This window comes from Castor canadensis, chromosome 3 (genome assembly GCF_047511655.1).
Source record: "Castor canadensis chromosome 3, mCasCan1.hap1v2, whole genome shotgun sequence".
Classification (NCBI taxonomy): domain Eukaryota; kingdom Metazoa; phylum Chordata; class Mammalia; order Rodentia; family Castoridae; genus Castor; species Castor canadensis.
In genome coordinates, this window is record NC_133388.1 from 156,590,617 (window position 1) to 156,615,657 (window position 25,041).

The window sequence follows — 25,041 nt, forward strand, 5'->3', positions numbered from 1 at the left end:
TGGTGATGGGAATATTTTACATCTGCACTGTCTGATAGTCTTGGGCTCAGTGTGAATGAAGAAGGGAATTTTAAATTTACCTACATTTTAACTTAATAAAGACATGTGGCTAGTGGGTACTATATTTGTCAGCGTGGATCTAAATAAATTGGGGAATACACACGCTAGGGAGGATTCACAATATGTGAATGCAGAAGGGAAACTTATCTATGTATTTTAAATCATTATTTCTCTTCTCAATTTTGTATGTTTTATTAAATAGCTAACAATTAGTTAAATTGTAATAGTTACATGTGTAATATATACACAGCATTACATAACTAATACATCAGGAATATGCTTCACACATTAATTTAATCTTCACATAGTTCTGTTGGTACATATTTTTATTATTTCTGTTTTACAAACGAAGACACTCAGTAATATTTGAATATGCCCAATTACACAGGGAGTTGGTGGCAAAGCCAAGATTTTTGAGTACAGATATTTTGGCTTGTATCTATGTACCTTCTTTTTGGCGGTACTGGAGTTTGAATTCAGGGCCTTGCTCTTGTTAGTGTGTCTATGTACTTTACTGCAAGCTACATAAGTGTATTGGTGGAGGAAGGGCAACAGTTTTACCATGGGGGTTAGTGACCAAAAATGTTGTTCCTAGGATCTAGATGGCCAGTCAGAGCATAGCTGTTCCTAATTCAAAATTTAAAGGGATTTTAGAGTGTTTAGTCCAGCCCTTCCTCCACTGATAGATATTGCTGGGCATGTAAGTGGGATAAGGCTGAACGATGACGGGATACAGTGATGGGGGAAGACCAGAGTCTTGGCAACATCGAATCTGTCCACATAAACAACTATAGCTAACACAAGTAAAGACCGTGTGGTGGTGAGCCTATAACTTACCCCATTTAAAAAATTGTTAATGCTTGCCAATTTTGTTCTACCTACTAATTTAAATTTTTTTGTCTCTGAGACACTGACATGGGGGAGGTGGGAAAGCCTGGAGAATTCCAGACAGAAGAGTAAGTGGAAAAAACAGCAGAACCGAAGCCTGCTCACTTGCCCTCCAGTGCTCATCTGTGTGCAGCTTGGTTGGTGGTGGCTCTAATTCAACAGCGATCGAATGTTTAAAAAAAAAAATCCCTGAAATAATAAACCAACAGGAAATACAAAATTTACTGAAACCTAATCCCCTTTTTTGTTTAAATGCGTATGCCTTCTGCTCCACTCGTCCCCATTCGTCTATCCAGGATACCTTTGATATCTCCGCACATACCCATCTCAGCGATTAAGCAAACAGGTGCTGTGCTATAAAGCAGAAGGGCACGTTTAACCCTATCTACTATCCCATCATTACAGATTCTAGGTATGAGGAGTAGGTAATTGAGGTCTTGTGGCGCCAGAGGAGTTTTGGAAAGACTAGACATCTAAGGTATGCACTCAAAAGGGCTGCTTGGAGCACGTGGGGATCTGTGTGTAGGAACCGTAGATTCCTCGGTAGGGAGGTAGAGGCTTTAGAGAAAGCAGATGGAAGGTGTGACGGCTGGATCGCCAAGCTAATTGGGACTAGCAAACAATTGTGAGCGCTGACGCCTTTGGGCATGGAAATCTAAAGCCTTTCTTTTCCGTTCTGCAGTTCCCGGGGGAGACGTGCAGGGGGTGTTGGGAGAGGGGGTTTCCTTCCATTCTTCTAGTCTCCCTGAGAACTTCGTAGACAGCTTAACGAGCCAGGAAAGAAGGTAAGGCGACCCCCCGCGCACCCGAACACCTCCCGGCTCCCCAGCGCGCGTCACCACAGGAGAGCCGAAGAACGTGCTCCACAACCCCTGCCTCGGTGGGTGGGGCCTCAGCCGGAGGCCCCGCCCCTTGAGCGCGTCGCGCGGGACGATAGGGGTGGGGCGAGGGAAACCCGGAAGAAAGGGCGGGGAGCGAGCACGGTGGGTGTGCGCGTGCCCGTGCGCTCGCTCCTTGGCGTGTGGGCGCCGTGCGCGCGCAGGAGAGAAGCCAACCCGGGCGGCCGTTGTCGGGTTCGACTGAAGGGGCGGGGGAGTCACCTGCGAGTGGTTGCTCCAGCCAACCGCCCGCCTGCCGCGTCAGGATCGCGCCGGCTTCACGGGACTGCGGGCAGCACACACCCTGGAAGGCCGGGGCCGGAGAACAGGCAGAGTCCGCGCCCGGAGTCCGCGACAAGGAAGAGTCGGACCTTTGGCGCCACCGCCGCTGCCCGCGCCCGGCTGGGTAGGTGAAGCCGCGGCTGGTGGTCTGCCGACTACTGGCGGGCGTTGCGGGGGGGAAGCGAAACTTTCCGGGCGCTTCCTCCCGCAGTCCCGGGACAGTCTGCGGCGGGGGAGGCGTCGCCGTCGCGGGCGGCGGCGGCCGACGCCATGTTGGGGTCTGTGAGAAACGGGGCGCTCCCGGGCCGCTCCCCTCGCGCTGGGGCGGGCCCTCGGGCGGGACGCCGCCGCCGGGGGCCGCAGGGAGGGTCAGGCCCGCGGGTCCGCCGGGCGGGGAGGCGCCCGGGTCCGGCCACAAGAAGTCGGGCGTGTGGACCCGGGTCCCAGCCGTAGCCGGTGGCATCGCGGGACCCCAGTATCTCTCTACCCCAAAGTTTTCAGGGTCTGGGCATCAGGAGGGACGTTGTAACTTGGACAACAGCAGATCCTATGTGACTTGGGGTGAAAAATGGCACCGCTGATAGAAGCGATGGCTTATACGCCCTTTACGTGGAGTGGTTTAAAGTTGTCAGGTCTTTTGCCGAATTTGTTTTTCCTTCGGAAATGTTGCTGAAGGCCGAGAGCTGTGTGCCCACGTTGCTTGCATAGCCTTGAGTGTCGTTTAAACATCATAGCAATGACTTGTGCGAGTGTGCAGTGGAAATGGGTAGAATTAAGGCTACCATAGCCAAGCCCGTCTCAGTGATTCACTCACACAGTTCGTTAAATTGGCAAATGCCTTCTTTGTTATGTTTTATTACGTTATTATTGCTGGGCACTCATTAAAGACGGATTTAGACACAAACGTTGACTGAGAGACCTAAAGGCATGTGTTCTCTTAAGAATAAGGTGAAGTGATCGTGACACTTGGGTTTTTTCCCCCCTCCCTTTGGTTCCGTAAAGGTTTGGAGCATGTTTGGAGCATTTATCTTTTTTTGTACTCTGGTGGCTTACGGGGTCTTCAGGTTAATTCAGTATTAACAAAGGCTGCTATTTTTAATCTCTGGGTCAGGACTGTACTGGGAGGTGAATGGTATTAAGTTGCTTATTTGGAAATCACACATAATCGTCTCAAAAAAAGAATAATTTACTTGGCTAAAGGATTCAACATGAATTACTCCAACAAGCGAATATAAATTGTTTTTTTAACACTGACATCTTAGCTTTAAAATTCTGTTAAATGAACTACTGGAAAGGCTCTTAACCACAAATACAGTAAATCCTAAAACATGTCTTGGAGAATTTCTCTTTTTACTCTCTCGTAGGTAAAAATATCTTCTGCTTAAATTTTGATTGCCAAATTCCTTAGTTAAAAGTCCTTATTGTTTTGCTTCATTGTCAAGTCACTGCTATTATACAGATTTATATTTGTGAACCAAGAATGATTTAGAAATGAGTTGACTCAAGTTCACAAATGTAGCGGCCAGGCTGGCATTTAACTGAGGTCTTGGGATAGAAGCCTTCTCAGTTTTCCTATAGCATAACTTGGTAGGGTGCATAACTCATTCCTATGGAGCAGTCTCTGTCTACCTCATTTGCTCTTTTCCTATCACTGCTCTTTCTGATTTGAACTTTGTTCTCTAGTATAAATACTTAACTTCCTAGAGAGCTGAATCACAGGGGTTCTTATGCTAAAAGTTTTCCTCTTAAAAATACATACTCAAACCTATATTCTTGGAAACCTTTTTATCCTGTTCTCCTGCCCTACTCCCTTTCTCTCCCCAGGAGTCAGTTCCCTTCTTCAGGGTATCCCCACAAGTATTGGGTGGGTCTGCAGTGGCACATCCTTTACAGCAGGCACCATGTATGGTCTCATTTGCCTGTTCATCCCCAGCCAGCTGAGAACATAGCAGATACTCAGTTTTGTTCCTTGTAAATATGCTTCATGAATTTATTGAATTGTCATTTCCATGAATGTAGTTGTTAAAAACCTGTATAGTCTTTTCCTTCCTACCTACCACAAACTCCTTAAATCCACAGATTGGTTGATTGAACACTCCCTCTTGTCTTTGAGAATTTACCTGGGTAACTTAATGAATTTTGGCCTGGGGTAACAGAACTTGAATATTTATGAAATTTCCAAGAAGATAATGGACTGAAGCATAATTGCTGATGAATGGAAAGAAGTGAATCAACAAAAGGATTATAATCATAAATTTTAAAGTGTGATTGAATGTTTTACATTTGAGGGAAATACTAATGCCTGAAAAATTTGAAGGTCATGATTATACATTTAGATTCTTTAATAAGGTGAGTCTCATTCTGTCAATTTTTGTTTTGTCACAGTTGTATTAGAATTTTGTTTTAGAATGCCTTGCCTTTCAATTGATAAGTTTATCTTTGAGAACCAGATTTGAACACAAGCTGCCTGCTTAATAGTGTGCATGCTGGCTTAACTGGATAAAAAAATACATCATAGATATGCTTTTACTGTGCAAACTTAAGATGCAAAACCTCTCTAGATTAAGGTGTTTTGTAGTGACTGTAGAATTTGAGGTCAATTTCCTGCCCCTACCCAAGATAACTGTCCTCAGTCAATTTATAAACCATAAACCAGTGTTCACAATTTGGAGAGCTCCTGGAAAGAGAATAAAAGGCATTCCAGTAGTTAGAGTGAGTGTACTGGAAAGAAAGCAAGTTGCATGTTGGGTGGACTGGAACAGATAAAACAAACTTAAGTCCTCTGGCTTCTGTTTCTTCCTAGCTTGACTCTTGAACAGGTCACTTTTCTAAGCTTCACTGGAGTTATTTGTGACATGGACACAGAAATACTTGTTTCAGGGTTGTGAAGATTCACCAAGATGTTTGTAGAAGTGCCTAGCACTTGATGTATTTTTCCCCCACCATATGGTAGTATTTTAACAAATGAACAGAGTGACAGTGAATTATAGAATCACAGAATTATAAATTTTAAAAGGGAAGCAGCCTTTAGAAATTGTTCAATTCTTACCCGTGGCTGTGTACTAGAATCTCCTGAGGGGCTTCTTAAAACTATTGTTACCATGGACTGGGGATATGGCTTAGTGGTAGAACGCTGGCCCACTATTCTGGAGGTCCTGTGTTCATTTTCTAGCACCAGCACTGCAAAATGAAACTTAAAAAAAAAAAAAAAAAATCCCTGATGCTTGGACTACACCCCAGAACAAATAAATCTGAATTACCGGGTTTGGGGCCAGGACATAGTTGCTTTTTTTTTTTTTTAAAAAAAAACGCTCTCATGATTTTAATGTGAAGTCAGTATTGAGAACCTTTGTTTTTTTTTTTTTTTTTTTTTAAACTCTCTTTCTTTCTTGGATGAATAAAATGTAGAGGTTAAGTGTTATTCAGGTTCGTGGGCTGGTGAAGTAGCTCAAGCATTAAGAGCACTTGCCTAGCAAGTGTGAGTTCAAGTCCCAGTACAGCCAAAAAAAAAAAAAAAAAAGTTACTCGGGTTCCTATTAGCGAGACTAGAAAGATGGTATTTGCAGCTGAGGAAGGTGAAGTGCAAAGAGATTAAGTAGTAGTTATATTCATTTTTGGCCCAAAAGGCTGTATTCGGGAGGGTTCACGAACTACTGTGATCTTCACCTTCCCTACCAGCAACCTACATACAGGTATGACCATGTTATTTAACCTGTTGTCATTGTCATTTGGAACCACTCTACTTCAAGTCTTAACTCCTCTAGCTAGATGGTGATGCACAGGCCAGCTTTCTATTTCTCTTTTCCATCATACATGGTGAAGCAGCTCTTTATCCTTATTGGCATCTCCAGTCCCTCCCAGGCCATTTCTCTTCCTTCCAACTTTGAACTCTGTGGTTTATATTCTAACTATGAACTCACTAGCACTGCATAGTTCCTCATCTCCTTGACCTTTCCTGGATGTAACTGGTTAATTCTTAACTTAAAAAGATTACTGTTTACTTTTTCTTCTTCTGTCTTGCTACCATGTCTGGCTTTTTATTTTACTTTTTATACTTACATTTCTCCATACGTATTTTCCTTTAAAAGCTTTTTTTTTTTTTTTTTTTGATCCAAGGGATATTGTATTCATTATGAGATAATGAGGCGGTGTCAAAATATTGTCACTCTGTGTTGGACATGGTGGCATTTGCTTGTAATCCTGACATTCCAGCTGTGGCAGGAGGATGGAGAGTTTGGGGCCAGCTTGGGCAATATAATGAGACCCTATCTTGAAAAAAAAAAAAAGAGGTAGCCAGTAGCCAGTAATAGATAGCTCCATAGTTTTGAGAATGCTGGGCAAGTGCTTGAGCCCTTTTGTTTGTATTTTTCTTTTTGAGATTGGGTCTCTGCTAACTTTGCTGAGTTGCTCCTCTGGAAGTAGCTGAGATTACAGGTGTAGCCACCACCTGCTGGTTTTCACCCTCCCCCCCTTTTTAAAAAAATGTGCATTAATTACACAAAATAATGGGTTATATGGTGACATTTTCATGTGCTAACTTTTTGGTGTATATACCTTTAATTAGATTAGTACACTGATCTAATTTTTGTTTTGTATATTCTTTGCGATAGAATTGCTTTAACTTTCTCAAGCACTTATATTGCCAAGATGGCATTTAGAAAAGTTTTTCTAGTGAATATGAGTTCCCAGTTCCCCTACTTCTTAGAGAGGTGAATGATACATCATTTAAAATATTATTTCTTTAATTACAACTGAGAGCCAGCATTTTTCTGTTTTCATTTGGGGGAGGGGAGGATTTCAGGGTTTTTTTTTTGTTTTTGGTGATACTAGGGTTTGAACTCAGGTCAGGTGCTCCATTGAGACATACCTCCAGCTTTTTTTTGTTTTTGAAATTGCCATTAGTACCATTTTGCTTTTGAGTTATTTTTCTTTTTTATTATGGATTTTCAGGAGCTCTTTATAGTTTAAAGAATATTGACCCTTTGCCATATTTTACAAATTTTTTTTAACTTATAATTTGCCTTCCCCAAATGTTGAAGCTTAAAAATTTTATGTAATAAAATATTTTCCTTTATGGTAGTTGACTTTTTCTATAACACATTTAACTATTCCTCTATGGCTAGAAATTTGTTTTTCACTTGAAATTAATGTCAGACAGAGAACTTTGTATGCAGTACCAGTTCTTCTCTCCTCCTTTATCTGGGACAAATCTATATGGGTAATCATTCCATAGTCAAAGATCAAACTGTCTAAAATATTATCTTACATTATCATTAGTCAGATTTTCCACATGTTGCACTGGTTATTGTGACCTTATGGCAAGTTACTTAGTCTCAGAGAGTTGTAAAAGCACATTGAAAAGATGCTTTCTGCTCTTGTCTGTTTGTCATTCTAGCTTCTCTGGATTCTTGCTTTTTAAAGTAGATATTGCTCTAGAGTTTAGTCTTCTGCCCTCTCTGTCTTCCGCATATCAGGTGGATGAATACCAAATAAATATCTTGCAGTCCTGGAACTTTCTGCTTTTCTTGGAATTCCTTGTTCATCCTGGTAACTTGTCTGACAGATGATTTTCTTGTGAATATCCTGAAGGACTTAAGTATGTCCCAAACTGATGTCTTCTCACTCCTGAAACAAAGCTAGCTATGCTTAAACTTTGAAGTCATCCTACACTCAAGTTTCATCTGTATTTTAGTTAATTTCTAACTAACTTTTCCTCAGTAATCCTTTGACCTCCCCTTTACATTTCTTTCTTTTTTGGGGAGATGGGTGGTTAGGTATTGATGTTATTGGGGTTTGTACTCAGGGCTTCATGCTTGCTAAGATAAGGGCCTCTCTGAGATAAGAGTCACATCCCTAGGCCCTCCCCTTTTCATTTCTGCTGTCAATGATTGTGCTTTAGGTTTTTGTTACCTTTTAAAAAATATTAACATATATTAATTATACAAAATAATGGGTTTCGTTATGACATTTTCATACATGCATATAAGGTGTTTTGCTTTTGTTATCTTTCATTTGGAGACTATTATAATTCTCTTCTGACTGGTTTCCTTGCCTTCAGTTTTCCTTCTTCATATTCTCTCCAGCCTATTCTGTTTACTGCTTCTTTGTATTAATATTTTCCTATTTAAAAACTTTTGTCTTTCATTGCCTATTTAATAAAATCTGAAGTCTTTTGCGGCTTGCCACCTCTTCTGCCACCATACCTTCTCTTGACCTTGCCTCCTCCAGCCTGTGCTCCAGTATTTTTCTCTTTCGAGAACAGATTTGTGTATTATCGTCTACTCTTGACAGATAGTTTGACCTACTACTTTTGCTTTAAGGCCCAGCTTAAATATGTAGTCCTTTAATATTTGATCCTAGAAGTTCCACTTGTTTAAAATTATATAACAATGCAATTGGCCCTGGGACCTTCATTGCTCTTTTTTTTTTTTTTTTAAACGATTTGGATTTGTTTCTCCTGTGCTGTTTTAGATTTTGAGCACACAAATTTGAGTTAATTGTATTGTTCAGTTTATAGCAAATTACAAGGATACCGAACCCCTTTCTTACATTGTTTTGTCTTTGTCAGTTACTTCGATCATTCTTTTTGCTATAGAAGCATACTTGAAAAAAAAAAAAAAGAAGCATACTTGAATTATCTATACTTGTCTGTCTAGCTGTCTTTTTCCTTCACAAAGATTTTGTTTTGAGTCTTTTCTGTCTTTTAATACTGCTTTAAGCAGAGCAGAACAAGTGGTCAATAAACGTTTGGCTACTTGTAATTGATTGAAAATTATTAATAGTTTTGTTTCTGTTTTAGTTAACCCTGGGAGTTAACTTTATTTACTTATTTATATTTTTCCAGTGCTGAGAATCAAACCTAGGGCCTATAGTACAATAGGCAAGTAAGTACTCTACCACTGAGCTTCCTCCTCAGCCTTGGGGATTAATTTTAGCTTTACTCTTCAGTACCAAGTTACTCACTTTAATCCTGAATCTGATCTGTCCTTTCTATTTCTGTTGCAAGCTGCAACTTACCCTAGTACTTTTGCAATAACTTTACAACTGGATCCTGCTTTCAGTCTCTTCTCAGTTTGTCTTTCATTGTTTCCACAGTTATCTTAGGAAAATCCAGATCAAATCAGGCCACTCTTTTTAAAAGTTTAAGAAAGAAGTCTCAGGTTGTATCAGCAAGGTGGCCTCTTAGATAAGTCATTTTCTCCCCTCCACTTCCCCCCACCAACTCCACTAAATAACTCCCTACATCTCCTGCAGCTGTACCATGTAACTTTAAAAAAAGATTATTTTACTTTTTGATTAGCATACATTGATTAGTATGAGGAGGTTTCATTGTGATAATTTCATAGGTACCTACAGTGTGCTTTGAACAAATTCACCCCCAGAGCTTTGGGCTTTAATTTACCTTTATTTTTGCCTATTGAAATTTCACTTGTTCTTTCACGTATAAAATGCTTCAGCCTCTGTTCTGTGCCCTCTTTCCTTTTTGCTTCCTCATTGCTTTGTTGATATTTTTATTATAGTACTTAGCTCATTGTGCTTTGTATTAAACCTGTGGTATATACCTTTTTGAGGGGGCGGTGGTTGGGAGGAGGTGGCTCTAGGGTTTGAACTCCTCTCAGGGCTTTGCACTTGCTAAGCAGGCACTCTACCACTTGAGCCACACCTTTAGCCCTTTTTGCTTTTGATTGTTTTGGAATAGGGTCTTGCTTTTTTGCCTAGACGGGCCTGAATTTCAATCCTTCTCTATTGTATGCTTCCAGCTGTCACTGGGTTGACAGGTGCGTGCCACTGTGCCAGTTTTTTTCCACTGAAATGGGGGTATTGCAAACTTTTTTTTGCCAGTACTGGCCCGGAATCACAATCCTCCAGAGCTAGGATTGCAGGTGAGCCACTGGTGCTTTGCTTGTGGTATGTATCTTAATTCTCGGTGTCTGGTTCATTGTGTTTTCCTACCAAACATAAAACCTTGAATGTAGTGAACAGTTCGTAACTATTTTGAATGATACTGAAGAAAATTTGTTAGGAATATGATGTAATAACCAACTCCATAGTACTTTAGTTGAGGTGTACCAGCTTTCTCTCTCTCTCTTTCTGTACTGAGGGGCTCAGGGCTCCTTGCTAGCCCCTTGCTAGGCAGGTGCTCTACCACTTTAGCCACCAGCCCTTTTTATGTTGTTTATTTTTGAGATAGGATTTCACTTTATGCCTGGGAGGCCTGGACCATGATCCTCCTATTTGTGCTTTCCCATGTAGTTGGGGCAACAGACCATATTGGGATGATAGATAGGCACCCCCATGTCAGGCATTGGTTGAGATTGGGTCTTGCAAACTTCTTGCCTCAGGTGGCCTGGAACTGTACTCCTTTAGATCTCAGCCTCTTGAGTAAATAGGCTTATATAGCCTACCACCTAGCTTACCAGCTTTATTTTTCAAATGTTATTCAGTGCTTTCTTTACAACTGTTAGCATTGGACTGCTGTCTCTATACAAAGTTTTTGAAATGATGCTTTTTTTTTTATCTGAATTTTGTTGGTGATGAAAATTGCACACATCATCATTTTTTATTTACTGAACAGCTGTGTTTCTTGAGAGAGGAAAAAATTACTTATATATGTATATTATCATGGCATTGAGTTTTTTTTTTTAAATCAGGATCTTCCATGTTCAATACTTAAAATCCATGGTTAAGATGTAGTTAACTGGACTGTATCATTTGCTTATAAGTTTAAAATCTGCAGATCTAGTGAAACATTTAGTGGGTAGAGTGTGGTTCCTGTTTTCTGTAAAAATTATTAGATATTAAAAGTGAAGTCTTTGGTTTTCAGCCAGTCCCAGATTGAGAAGCTACTGTCACTTCTCACTGCTGATCATATAAAGCTCAGTGAAGAGTGCTCGCTTGTATATGCAAGCATTTTTGCAGGTGCTGTTGGGAATATATAGATACAGGAAATGATGTTGTGGCACAAATGAAATGGTGTGAGAGTTTAAAGATGAACAGTATCTCGCAGTTAAGTTATTAAACTGTCTCTTGAGAGACTGGTGAGGTTTTAGCAAATAGACAAGAGCAAGAGAGGGAGAACATTTTAAATTTAGAGGTAAGGAAGGAAATTTACAGGGTATTAGAAATAGTAGTTTGGTTTAACTATAACAGAGAATACAGAAAGAGGTGAAATCATGAAGATAGTCTATAATATTGCTAGGACTTGACTGTGAAAGGCTTTGAACACCAAGTTAGGATTTTGGATTTAAATCTGATTTTTGAATAGTTGCCTGATCATAACTATGGTTAAAGAATATTAATCTTGCCTTATGTGGGAATGACTTAAATAGTGAAGACTTAGAGGACTTGTTGAGGAACTTGGGTCCATATTCTTCTTCATTTTCTAAAGACCTGATTTATTTATTTGACTCTCCCAATGTGGTTGTTCCTTGTTTTCTAAATTAATTTTCTAAACCCCTCAACTTGTAAGACTTGTTCTTACAAACCATGATGGGTTTCTCTATCAAACCTAACCTATTTGAAACTGCCTTTACTGACACTCTGTTAGCCAGAGTTTTACTTTTTGCTTTCTTTCGGTATTTGAAGAATCATTTTGAACTAGAACAAGTCATCAGATTAGAAAGTTGTTGTCACTTTTGACTGCTGATCATACTCAATTCCATGTACATTGGTGACGTGTATGTGAGTGTTGCTGTAGGGCTGTTGCTAATACAAAGTTGTAGGAAGTGATCTTGTTTTCCAGAGCCTCAAATCGGTTTGAAATAAGCAGGCCTGTTGGCCTCTGTTTAAAACTTTCTTTTCCTCTTGACAATGGCTTTTCTCAAATATATAACAAAGGTCCAAAGAGTGAAATATTTCTGGAATGTTTATTTCTGAAGGTAGTAAGGAATAATGAAAAGAACATAGATTAAAGGTGGGGGCTAGCTGTGAAGCCATAGGAAAATTGCTTTACTAGTTCATAACTCAATTTATTTTTTGTAAAATTGATGTAATTTCATTTCACATTGTTAAATGAAAGAGTAAAATGTAGATGTGCCTAGCACATGTAGGTGTTGATTCAGTGTGGTTTTTTTTTTTTTCCCTTTCTTGGCTGAGATTGTAAAATAGGTCAAATTATTCTGTAATAGCCATACTTGGTGTCAAGGAAAGATTTTAAAAAATAATTACAGCTTTTTTTCTATATGTGGTTCAGAAATTTGAAGTCACTTGTTCTTAATTTAACTTTAATAGGTTTAAGCATGAAATATGAAAGTTTGTTCCTTTTTTTCCTTACCTAAGAGATTAACCTGTCCCATTTAAAACTACTGATTTATATAACACATAGTATATAATTGGTTTGCCATGTGGCAGAAACCCTAGTAGAAAGGGACAGAGAAATTTTGTCTCTTTTTGTTGATGGAATAAGAAGAATTTACCAAAATTCCAAATTTAAGTTGCTGACTTTTCAACTGTTTCCTTGTTTTATTATCCTATTATTTTATTTAGACTCTTACCTAGAATTCTTTGATTATTATGTTGTTACTAGTTACAGTAAAAACTGTTGCATCCAGCAAATGGTAGGCACTCAGAATATTTGTTTGTTGACTTAGACACATTGAGAGTGAGTAGTTTGCTCTAATATGTATACTGACATTCTGAAGGAGTTACATTGTTAAGGGCGCTGGTACAGTCTTATGATCAGACTTCCAAATTCTTTGTGACCCACTAGGAAGAATCTGTGGTGGGACATATGGGTGTTAAGAGAGTTTATTAAATATTAGGGAAAGAGAAATACTAATACTTACACTAACTTACACTAACCTATGGGAAGGGAGGAACGAGGAGATTCCCATCCAATAATCAATGAATGGGGAGGACCATGGGTGGTTCCTGGCTAGGTGTGGGTGATCTGGGCTATTCCTGGGCAACCTGCATATGAATCCTGAACTTTCCCTACTCCTTGCCTGCCTCAGTACCTGTGTTGAAGATTCTGTAGACCAATTAACTGATCAGAACTTTGTGGTTGTGGAGAGATGGAATTTTGCAGATAGCCAAGATTATTTTAGAGTATTTTTAGTCCCCAGGTATCTATTTATTGCTGACCTCTGTATCTGACCTGACATGTTTGTGACTTAGGTAAGACTTTTGGATTGTGTTGTTCAACTTAGTTGACCACTACCTTCCATCAACTCTGAAGTTAAGAATGTTACGAGATAATGTCTGAAACGTACAGAAGAGATACTCCCCTAAAATCCACCTACCTGTAATCTTCAACCAGTATATTTGGCAAATGCATTGATTTATAATTTTTTTTTTGTTATTGTTGTTCTATGACTATAAAAGTTCATGTGACCTCTTCTGCAGTGGAACTTGTTATTTAGGGTAACCTGAATCCCTTTACTGGACCAGGGTCACTCATATTTGACTCAAAATAAACTCTTACCTCCTGTGGAGCAAGAGCTGTGCTTTGTGTTGACCAGTACTGTACATCTGTCCAGGGAAGATGTACCTCTGGTACTTAGTTGCTAATTTTTTTTCTTTTTGTTGTGTTGGAGACGGTACCCAGAGCCTTATACATGGTAGGCAAGCACTTTACTGCTGAGCTGCACCCCCATCCCAATTTTTTTCTTGGGGATGGGATGGTGGGGATTGAACCCAGGGTTTCCTACCACTGAGGTATACTCCTAGCCCTATCATTTGTCTTCCTCTTTCTTCCTTTTCTTATTGTTCTTTCCCTTTACTTTTGTGTTTTCTATAAAGTGAAAAAAAGTAAGACTTGTAGTAAGTCAGAAATATGGCCCATTTACTATCGAAGACTCATTTTAAAGGTAGAAAAGATCTTATTGATTATTCAAGACTGCTGCTGTTGCTTTTTTTTTGTTTTTTAATTTAAGTTCAGTTAAGTAATTTGTGTGAAATCACTTATTTGGTGTCTGAGTCAGGATTATAATCCAGGTCTTTTTGTTCACAGTTCATTGATTTTCTCCACTATAATGCACAGTTGAATTTGAATACTGAAGCTGACTAATATCAGATGTCATGGGTATGTGTAAGAAATAACTTAGATGAGTTTTCAGTTTAAACATGTGTAAGGATGAGATAAGTATTGATTTTCAGTAACAAGAACTGGGGCATAGTAGACTTGACAGTAAGGTCTCTTCTCAATTGTAAATAAGATTCTTTGTCTTTTTAAAAAAACGTTTTTCTCTCCTCTCGTGTTACATTTTTAACAGGTGGTAGACACTCCACTGAAGAACACACTACTCTAAAAGCAAGGTGTTATGAAAAGACTAGAGAGAGCTTGAACAATTTGTATGCAATTCTTGTCTGCAGTTGTGAAGGAGATAACTTGAAGCCTTTGCTCATTTTAAATTGGTGTAAAAGCTGACTTCATAAAAGATACTCTATTTGCTGTAGTTCTTAACATTTTAACTATGAATAAATGTGGGAAAAGAAGGTAAGTTAAAGAATGTCAATCGGAAAACTTGATAGGGTTTTGTTTTGTTTTCTTGGGTAGTGGGGATTGAATTTAGGGCCTCAGTTGAACTATGTCCCCGGCCCTTTTTGCTCTTACTGTTTTTTTGTTCGTTTTGTTTTTGTTTTTTTCTGCAGATAGGATCTTGCATGCTTTTGTCTTAGCTGGCCTTGGAACACTATCTTCCTACACTCTGATATACCTGGAACAACTACAGGTGTGTGCCAACATGCTAGACTTTTTGTGCTTTTTTTCGGTTCTGGGGACTAAACTTAGGACCTTGTACTTGCCAGGCAGTCGCTCTTCCACTGAGCTAAGTCTCCCACCCATCCCCCTCCTTTTTTTGATGCCACTGGAGTTTGAACTCAGGACCTGGCACTTGTTAGACCCTAAGCAGTGAAACAAAAGGGAGGAAATACGCATATGAAGGTAGTCTTTCTCTTGGAGGAAGAGTAATTTTTCTGGTGTCAGGGCTCTTGCTAGTGACCCTTTTTCACTCCCAGTGTGTTATTTCCTGTAGGATTCCCGATTCCTTGCAACCCCTCCCACCCCAACCCCCACAGTCTTAGTGACCTTGCTTTTCTTTTATCTTGAAGCATTTTGCTGTTCTATTTTAGGAATTACTTTATCATTATTCTTTAAAAAGAAGAAAATGGAAAGACTGATGGAATTGCCTAGAAAGATGATGTAATGATGATATTTCTCTTTTCTTTCTTTTTTCATACTGTACTGTCCAGAGTATTGCATGCTTTTTCAAGAAGATTAAAAGGCCAGGTGCCAGTGGCTCACACCTATGATCCTAGCTATTTGAGAGGTTGAGACCTGGAAGATTGGGATAACCCCAGCTTATAGTGAGACCCCATCTCTAAAATAAGAGCAAAATGCACTGGAGGTATGGCTCCAGCAGTAGAGTAGCCCTTTGTAAGCAAGAAGCCATGAGTTCAAACCCCACTCCCACCAAAAAAAAAAAAAAAAAAAAGATACAGAAGCTGTATTGAGATACCTTCTTTAGTCTTTGGTTTAAGCTTTCATTTAAAATATTTTGGGGCTGGTGCAGCGACTCAAGTGGTAGAACACCTGCCTAGCAAGCGTGAGGCCCAGAGTTCAAGCCCCAGTACTGAAAAAAAAAAGTAGAACATGATAGTTATGAGCAGATATTTGCATTCATAGGATGTTGCCTATTTTAGATACATGTATGTATATACATGTGTATATATGCACATATATACTGTTACATACGTATTATTTAATACAGAAAAGGATAGAGTAAAACTTTGCTGTGTTTAAATTTTTGTAAAGATTTGTGTGTGTATGTGTGTGTGTGTGTAGTACTGGGGTTTGAACTTAGGGCCTACACCTTGAGCCACTCCATCAGCCCTTTTTTGTGATGGCTTTTTTTTGAAATAGGGTCTTGAGAACTATTTGCCTGTCCTGGCTTTGAACTGTGATCCTCCTGATCTTGCCTCCTGAGTAGTAGGATTACAGGCATGAGCCACTGGCGCCTGGCAAAATTAGTTTTTTGTTTGTTTGTTTTTGGTGGGACTGGGGTTTGAACTCAGGGCTCATGCTTGCTAGGCAGGTACTCTACCACTTGAGTCATTCAGCCAGCCCATAAGTTTTCATAAAACTTTTTCTTAAAGTTTTTTTTTTATTCTCCCTGTTGTTTTATATAGGTATATTGGTTTACAAATGACTTAAGATACATTAAAAAATAAATACATGGGATTCTTTGTACCCTGATAGTTCGTTGAGATTGAATAGTTCTTTCTAGTATATTGAAGGTTAAAGCTCCAGTGTGGTTCCAATGTGACGCTAAGGCGGAGAACCACTATTCTAAGTAGGCTTCATTTGAATAAATTAATAGGGAGATTAGGTAAAACTTTTTTGAGAAGGTTAATGAAATACAATCTCAAGTAGTCCTGCTAATACATGGTACTGACATAAGAACTATAAATTACAAGATACAGTGGGTAATCCCAGCTATGAAGGAACCGGGAGACGGTAGGATTGAGGCAATGGGCAAAAAATTAGCAAGACCTTTATCTCAACCAGTAAGCTGGGTGTGGTGGCATGGTGGCCTCTGCCTGTCATCTCAGCTATGTGGGAGACATAAATAGGAGGATCATGGTCCGGGAAACCCTATTGAAAAATAAACTGAAAAAGAACTGAGGGCGTGGTTCGGATTGTAGAGTGCCTGCCTAGCAAGTGCAAGGGCCTGAGTTCAAACCCTGGCAGAGCCAATAAATTAAAAAAAAAAAAAAGGAACTTTTTCCTATTCCAGAATAAATTTCAGGTGGATAAAAGAATTAAATGTGAAATTCCTATCATAAAACATAGGTAGTAAATAGTTACATTAGGGCTAAGGTATAGCTCAGTGGCAGAGCACTTGCTTAGCATACAAAAGATCTTGGTTTGGATCTCCAGCAAAACCCTCTTCCCCCTGAAAAGGTGCACATGGTATCTAGAGTAGGGGAAGAAAATCACAGTGACAAAATCAGTAAGTTTAACTGCCTAAGAAATAAAATTGACTTCATATCAAATAACATAAATAAAGCTGCAGATTAATGTAATAGGAAAAGCAAAGAAATGGACTAATAATAGACTTTATGTAGTAAAACACTGACTTAAATGAGTAACTTCTGCATGCATAGACTTAAAAATATAAGTGGTTAACACTCTAGAAAGTGGTTGGCCTCACTAGTTTGCCATGGAATAAAATATTCAATTAAATGAAAAATACTGTTCTTTTGTATCTTAGAACTTTTGTCCATACTATTAGTTCTTTTGCATGAGTTAGTCATGCTTTAAGACTCAGTTTATGATACCACCTCAGTGGGGTCTTTTTGAACTACTCAATCTAAATGAGTTTCTGTCTGTATTGCATCCTGCTTATTTCCTTCATTGCACTTCACTTTTTGGAATTATCTGTTTAACTTTTCTGTTGCTTTTCTCCTCCATTAGACTCTGAAGTTCTGACAACAGAAGAGTAATACCCAGCATCTAGAAGAGCTCAATAAACAATTGTTGAATGAATAAAAGAGAAGTGAAAGAAATTAATGAGATGGCTGTTTTTTTCCCTTTCTCTTTTTTAATCTATCATGTTCATTAAAGTTTTTAAAGAGAAATTACTACATGTGGAATATAATGGGATGGGTGCAGTCATTGTGCTGCTTGGTAAATAGATATAACCTTTAAGAATAAGAATTTTGTAAAAGGTAGCTAGAGTCTCGAACATTTTTGCCTTTTGATTCAGTAATTTTACTTGTTGGAATTTGTCTCTGTTGGGGGTGGGAAAGTGTTTTTCTTCCTAATTCTTTCTGTATTCTATGGTACTCATTTCTAAGAAAAGCAGATAGTAATCAAATTGGACCACATTTTACAGTTCTCTTCTCTCTCTGTGCCCTCTTAAGTAAAATATGCAAAGTGCTCCATATTTGGCCAGGCCCAGTAGTAGTCTTGTACTCTAGTTCTCTTACAAAAGTCTTTGAGAGTTCTTACTGCTTAGTGCCCTAAGCATGTGCCCTCAGTATGCTGGTGGTAAATTTCTGTTTGGTTGATTGGGGAAGAGAGAGCCCTCTTTAGGCCTTAAGCCAAAGGGTCTAGTTTACCAAAGTTAGAACATTGCTTTGGGGTGTCTAGGCAAAACTGGTATTTTAATTTCCTTTTTGATAACTTTCCTCTACTCTCCTATTTCTCTTTCCTACCTCCCTCCCCTTCATCCCAACCTGGCAAGAGTCTTCCCCCCTCAACCCTTCCCTTTCCTTTCTTCTTCTTCTCTCCCCTTCCCCCTTCTTCCTTGTCCAGTCTTTGCCCTCTCCCTCCCCACTCTCTCTCTTATTTGTATGTAGGGAAGAATTTGTGTGTTACCCCTGAGTTTTGAAAGTCAGTGCTTTTCATGACAAACACATAAAATATTTTTGGACCAAGAAGGATAATGGAAGGGGCTGCTTAAAGCCAAAGGCCTTATATTCTAGTGTCCACTTCATTGTTTTTCAACTATAGTTGAAAAACACCCATTGAATTTCACCCATTAGTGAAATTCAGTGAAGTGGACTGCCACTATCATTAAAATAAATGAAGACAATAAGATGCAACATTCGTTGTTGAAATAATTGTATTATGAGTATTTGTTTGTAACCTTGTAGTATGGTACGCATTGATGTGGGTCCTTGTCAAACTTTGAAAGTTATTTGCTCTAGCCAAATATGAATTACAAGTATGAGCCACCATATCAAGCTTCAAACTTATCTTTTAAGTGTGTCATTCTTAAATAGAAAGATTTCATCTAAGATTCAGACTTAATATACTGCAAAATTTGAGCAATGAAGTATTACCAATTGACCAGCTGTGTAAAGCATGACATAACATTTTAGATAATTTGCCCAAATAGGTATTTCCATATCTTTGTTCACTGTTTTTAGGGTTTTTCAGTGAAGAGCCAAAGATTCATAAGCTTTAAGTTCTTATAGAGTCTTAAGGAATAATTAGTGCCCCATAACATACTGGTAAGGGCACAGAAAAATCAGATTTGAGTCTTGGCCTGTTTTGAAGGCCTTGGCCAAGTTATTTAACCCCCTAATTGGCTGTTAACTTGACCATAAAATGGAGCTAATAATGCATGTATCATAAGGCTGCCATGAGAAGGGAATATGGCAGTAAGTACAAAGTGTTCAGTGTGTTGCTCTCTCAGTGAGTCAAGTTAATTCCAGGCGAAGTTTTGCCTCTTAAATTACTGAGTCTCTTTGTGCCTTTATTTCTCCCTCAGCTCGTATTTTAGATGATATTATTAGATGTTTCCCTAGGGGATCATAAAACCTTCTCTAGTCACTTACAGGGGTTTAAGACAGTGACATTGAGAACATAATGGAAAAACACTATGGTGGTATTAACTCCACTAATAGCAGTAATAGGAAACCTGTTTGCATTGTACAGGGGAAGATTACTGTGTCCAAGTGGGTAGAATCAGTAGCTGATTCAGATAGGGATAAACAGATACTTCAGTTCTTTAAAAGTGACTAACTTATTTCCTACTTTTGCAGTTATATTTTTTGCCTGGTATATTCTCCCCTCTTCCCACCTTTGCTATCTGGTACCTACTAGTATCTTAGTAGTTAAAAGGACACCACCTTAGAAAGACCTTTCCTGGGGGCTAGTGGAGTGGCTTAAATGGTAGAGCTCCTGCCTAGCAAGTGTGAGGCCTTGAGTTCAAGCCCCAGTGCTGCCAAAAAAAACCAAAAAGACCTTTCCTGACCACAGAGTTTGAGTGTTTCCCAGTTGATCTGTTTAAAATCACTTTTTAAAAAATCATGGCATTGAGCTGGGTGTGATGTTACGCACTTTAGAGTACTGAGGCAGGAGGATTGCTAGTTCAAGGCCAGCCTTGGGCTACATAGACTCCGTCTCAAAAAATAAAATTAAATCAGGGAATTAATACTGTTTGGTTCTCAATTTTGGTTTTTCTTCCCACTCCCCAACTAGAATCTAAAGCTTGAAGAACAGGGAACTGGTTTGTATAGTTTATTATTTTGCCTGCACCTAGATTGATGCCTGAAAAATACTTGTTGAATATTTGAATATAAAATAAGAAAAAATTACCAATAATCATATTTTCCAGAGATATGTCACTATTGTTGATAGTATGCTATGTAGTTTTCTAATGAGTAACAATGATTATGTGCTTTATTAGTTGAGCCATACCTCTAGCCTTTTTTGTTTTTAGGTTTTTCAGATAAAGTCTCACTTTTTGCTCAGCCAGACAGTGATCCTCCTACCCACGAATGAAAGATGCTTGATGAAAGAGAGGTGCATGCCACCATTCTTGACTTATTTTGTTGAGATGAGGGTCTCGATAACTTTTTGTCTAGACCTTGAACCGCAATCCTCCTGATCTCTTCCTCAGTAGCTGGAATTGCAGACGTGAGCTAACTTGCTTGGCTTGGTATTAATTCTTTGAAACAACTTTCAGGCCTGCAAGAGCCCATCCTTATTGAAGACAAAATAGGGACCCAAGATTGGAGGAGAGGCAGAGTGCAGAAATAACTAGAATTGTAGTGTGCTTTATAATGAAGGCAAAGAACAGTTCTAGTATCATCAGTTTGTGCAGTGAAGACCAAACTTTAGACCATGCTGTGTTGGACTTTATACTTTTTTAACATTCCTATTCTCAACTTTGTTTTTCTTTACGATGTTTTGTTAGTATAGTAGGATTAAGTTAGTAGGTTTGAAATATGGTACTTGGGTAAAGTCAATAGGGATTTCAGTGAAACCAGTATTTAATCCAGAGACTAAATCTATGATCTTTAGATAAATAGGATTTTTTGGCATACCTTTGGTGTGTTAGCCCATGTCAGTTTCAAAGATGGCTGGCTATCAGATAATCTCTTTTAAGTTTTACTGAAGTCTGTGGAGGAGACAGATTTCAGTCCTTTGATAAAAGTGAAGTTAGAAGATATGTGGAATATAATGAACACTGAGGAAGAAGGTTTTATGTCTAGTATGGGAGTTTAAGGAATTTGTCTAGTATGAGAATTTGAGACTTCCTAGAGGAGAGACAACCTGACTTGAGTCTTGAGAGATGAGTAAGAGTTAGCTGGAGTTCTGTGTAGTGAAGGCAACAACAGTGAAATGGACTACAAGTAGTAGGGTGTTTTTAAAATACAGGGTTTGAGGTGAGGAATGATTTATGGTGAGGCTGAGATTAGCAAGAACTGGATAATAGCTGGGTATAGTGGTGTGTGCCTGTAATCTCAGCAGAGTGAGATGGAGGATCTCAAGTTCAAGGCCAGCCTGGGTTACATAGTGAAACCTTGTCTTGAAAAAGAAAAAGAGAACCAGGTAATGAAGGGGCTTGAACACTCTGCTGTAGGTTTTACGTTTTTTTGTTGTTTGTTTATTTAGGTAGGACTGGGGTGTGAACTCAGGACTTCACGCTTACAATGTCAGGGCTCTACCAGGTGCTCTACCTCCAGTCCATTTTGCTCTGGTTGTTCTGGAGATGGGGTCTCACAAACTATTTGCAATCCTCCTGATCTCAGCCTTCCAAATATCTACAGTTATATGTGTGAGCCACGTGCCTGGCAGGACTTGTGTTTTAAAGGTTAAGGGGAATCATTTTGAGCAATGTCAGGGTCCAATTTGCATTTTAGAGATCGTGGCTTAAGGATTGCTTTAAAGGGCAAGGAGACAAATTGGGAAGAAGTTGGGGAATCCAGGTGTGAGAATTAAAGCCTAGTTTAGCGGTAATAGCTTATAAGGAAAATGGTAGTAATTTTTCATAGTTTGTATATAATATTTGTCCTTTTGTTCTTCAGAATCCCATGGAGATTAAATTTTATGGAACTGGGTTTATTGTGCTGAGAATTAACTTATGTTAATTGTCTAGTTTGTTTCATTCCTTTATGATTACAAGAAGGTTATATACTTTATAGTTACTTAACTTTCATATAGTTACTACTACAATAGCTGCTAACTATAATTACTTTTAAAAAGTAAGGTGCTACATGGAGATGGTTAGTGTTTTTGATGATTACAGGTACTGAGAGATCCCCTTTTGGTGTACATAGTGATTGTGTTAGGGGCAAGAATATTGGAGTATTTTGTCTTTGTAAAAAGCAGTGATTCATTAGATTAAATTTAGGTTAATATAACTTGCTACCTTATATGAATTTATAATTTCTATGTGCTGATTTCTTTTTTTGCTTTGTTTTTTAAGGCTAATAGCAAAAGATGGTGGATCGCTTGGCAAACAGCGAAGCAAATACTAGACGTATAAGTATAGTGGAAAACTGTTTTGGAGCAGCTGGTCAACCCTTAACCATACCTGGACGAGTTCTTATTGGAGAAGGAGTATTGACTAAGCTGTGCAGAAAGAAGCCTAAAGCAAGGCAGTTTTTCTTATTTAATGACATTCTTGTATATGGCAATATTGTCATCCAGAAGAAAAAATACAACAAACAACATATTATTCCCCTGGAAAATGTCACTATTGATTCCATCAAAGATGAAGGAGAATTAAGGAATGGCTGGCTTATTAAGACACCAACTAAGTCATTTGCAGTTTATGCTGCCACTGCCACTGAGAAGTCAGAATGGATGAATCACATAAATAAATGTGTTACCGATTTACTCTCCAAAAGTGGGAAGACACCAAGTAATGAACATGCTGCTGTCTGGGTTCCTGACTCTGAGGCAACTGTGTGCATGCGCTGTCAGAAAGCAAAATTCACACCTGTCAATCGTCGTCACCATTGCCGCAAGTGCGGTTTTGTTGTTTGTGGGCCCTGCTCTGAAAAGAGATTTCTTCTTCCCAGCCAGTCTTCTAAGCCTGTGCGGATTTGTGACTTCTGCTATGACCTGCTTTCCACTGGGGACATGGCCACGTGCCAGCCTACTAGATCAGACTCTTACAGTCAGCCATTGAAGTCTCCTTTAAATGATGTCTCTGATGATGATGACGATGATGATAGCAGTGACTAAGAACACACTTTGAAATATTTAATTGGATGTCACTATCTGAGAAATCAGCTTTGTGGGAAATGTAAAATTCTGAGCTCTATCAGTTTTGCTCTAGCCATGAATTTGCCTGAGAAACTTTGAACCTATGTGCCTCAATGTATTCTGTAGACAGTAGATCCCCCCAGGACCCAGCCCTGCCTTCTGCCCCTCCTCTGTACTCTTACTGGGAGAGACTGTTGCAAATATATGAGATAAATGTTTGGTTTCTTATTTTTGTTTATTTCTACATTATTTTCTTGGGATGTTGGGGGAAACGTTTATTTAACAGATAATGTACTACATTTCTTTTTCTGTTACATGGAAAAACTAAAAGCACAGAACGATGGGAACAAGAGTATAATGTGATTAATTAATATTAGCTTTTTTTTCCTTAGCCATCCTATGTAGTGGTTAACACCAATGACAGAACATGATTTGGAAATACTTTGTTTCACTTTTCATATACCAAGTGGTGCCTTATTGTAATAGCACTGTTACAATGAACTATAAGCCCCTACCTTCTCACTTTTTGGTTTATTTACAAAATACACTGGTGCTCTTTAAGGTGATAGAAAGAGTATTAATGAATGGGTATAATTAGGAATATTTCTTATCTGACAGCTACAAATAACTAAATTTAGAAGTATATTCATTCTATGAATAAATATTTTTCATAAAATAGTTGTGATTTTTATTTTTACATGTTACAGGCACCAAGTTATAATTGTCAGATACGTATTTTAAATTATAGGTTGCCATTTTTGGAATTTGGTTTGAAATTTATCAATGTTTAGAAATGTCATTGCATTAGCTTCTACTTTTTAGTAAGGCATTTTGAAAATATAAATTCATCTGTTTTAACATTTCTAGAATGAAAAACCTTATAATACTCTTGAAAATAAACAATCTCTAAAAAAAATCCCACAGTAGAGCACAGATCTACTTAGGCTTGAAGTTTGGAAGAAATACCATATAAGAATGGTCGAGGCAAACCACTTCTAAATTTGACTAGACTTCATATCTTTGGAAGTATTGTCTATTCCAGTGTGAAACTTTCCTGAGTTTACAAATGGTGTTATATTTTATAAAGTTTTGTAAAGCCCCAATTTCTATTTTTGTAATCTGTTTCTGAAATAATTTTGCAATATATGGAAATAGGGTAACCATTGATATTTCTAAAATATGATCTTTAAGCCAGTCTAGATTGCTTTTAAGAGGTAATTTTTCACTCTGCTGTTGAGGCAGCCATTAGGTCGGAAGTATATTTATCATATAAAATGTAATGCATTTTGCACTAGTCTTTCCATTTGTAAGCTGCAAATAGAAGTCTTTCAAATACAGAAAATCAAGTGTAGAGTTTTAAGCTCTAAATTTAAAAAAATGTTAAATTTGGATATACTGCAAATATCATAAGAGGTTTGATTCAATGTGATGGAGGATTCTTTTACTGTTAAAGGCACTAATTTTATTTACTGTTAAATTTTGAAAGCATCTAAGATGAATAGGTCTCCCTGAGCCAATGATAAGCCAACAGAACTCAGACTTGTGGATTTTAAATTTTTGATTGGTTTTAATACCAGATGAATTTTCTTGTTTCTAAGTAATGTGTACATATAATCAATCAATCAACATATCTTAGAAGGACCATAAGGTACCTAGGGAGCCTAGTAAATTCAGGAACCAAGGGGAAGTGTTCTGAGATGACATTTGCATTGTCCACCTCCATTGACTGTTTCTGCAATAAAAATTACTTTACAACTTATTTCCTGTTTTCTCTATATTGTGACTTGAAGCTTTTTCCCCTTTGCTAAGGAGAAGATAATATTCATATTTTGCCTCATTTTTCAACTGTCTTGAGTGCCTTGTGTCAGGGGTTGCTCTAGGCACTAGGTGTAGAATAGTGAATAAATTCCCTTTTCATGGAATTACATGCAAATAGAATCCAAGATGTATTTTCTTCCAGAATTTTTCTTTAATTTTTAATGC

The 25,041-nt window shown here is 38.4% G+C and overlaps 1 protein-coding gene across 5 annotated transcripts; it reads left to right on the forward strand.

Moving 5' to 3' along the window:
* Nucleotides 1–2,092: 2,092 nt before the first annotated feature.
* Plekhf2 (pleckstrin homology and FYVE domain containing 2) lies at nucleotides 2,093–24,817 on the forward strand. Of its 5 annotated transcripts, none has more exons than XM_074068876.1 (4): nucleotides 2,098–2,232; nucleotides 14,321–14,544; nucleotides 14,700–14,779; nucleotides 22,274–24,817. In XM_074068876.1, the coding sequence occupies exon 4, from the start codon at nucleotides 22,288–22,290 to the stop codon at nucleotides 23,035–23,037; it is 750 nt and encodes a 249-aa protein (XP_073924977.1). In that variant the 5' UTR covers nucleotides 2,098–2,232; nucleotides 14,321–14,544; nucleotides 14,700–14,779; nucleotides 22,274–22,287; the 3' UTR covers nucleotides 23,038–24,817. The 5 variants fall into 5 exon arrangements, 4 of the variants coding, with proteins under 4 accessions (XP_073924976.1, XP_073924975.1, XP_073924977.1 ...); XM_020178221.2 differs by lacking the exon at nucleotides 2,098–2,232 and adding an exon at nucleotides 5,470–14,130; XR_012446361.1 differs by lacking the exons at nucleotides 14,321–14,544; nucleotides 22,274–24,817 and adding an exon at nucleotides 17,524–22,267 and having other exon boundaries at nucleotides 2,093–2,232.
* The last annotated feature ends 224 nt before the right edge of the window (nucleotides 24,818–25,041 follow it).

Excerpts from the sequence above, each read along its gene's own strand:
- Plekhf2 (XM_074068875.1), top strand. The coding sequence starts at position 22,288 with ATGGTGGATCGCTTGGCAAACAGCGAAGCAAATACTAGACGTATAAGT.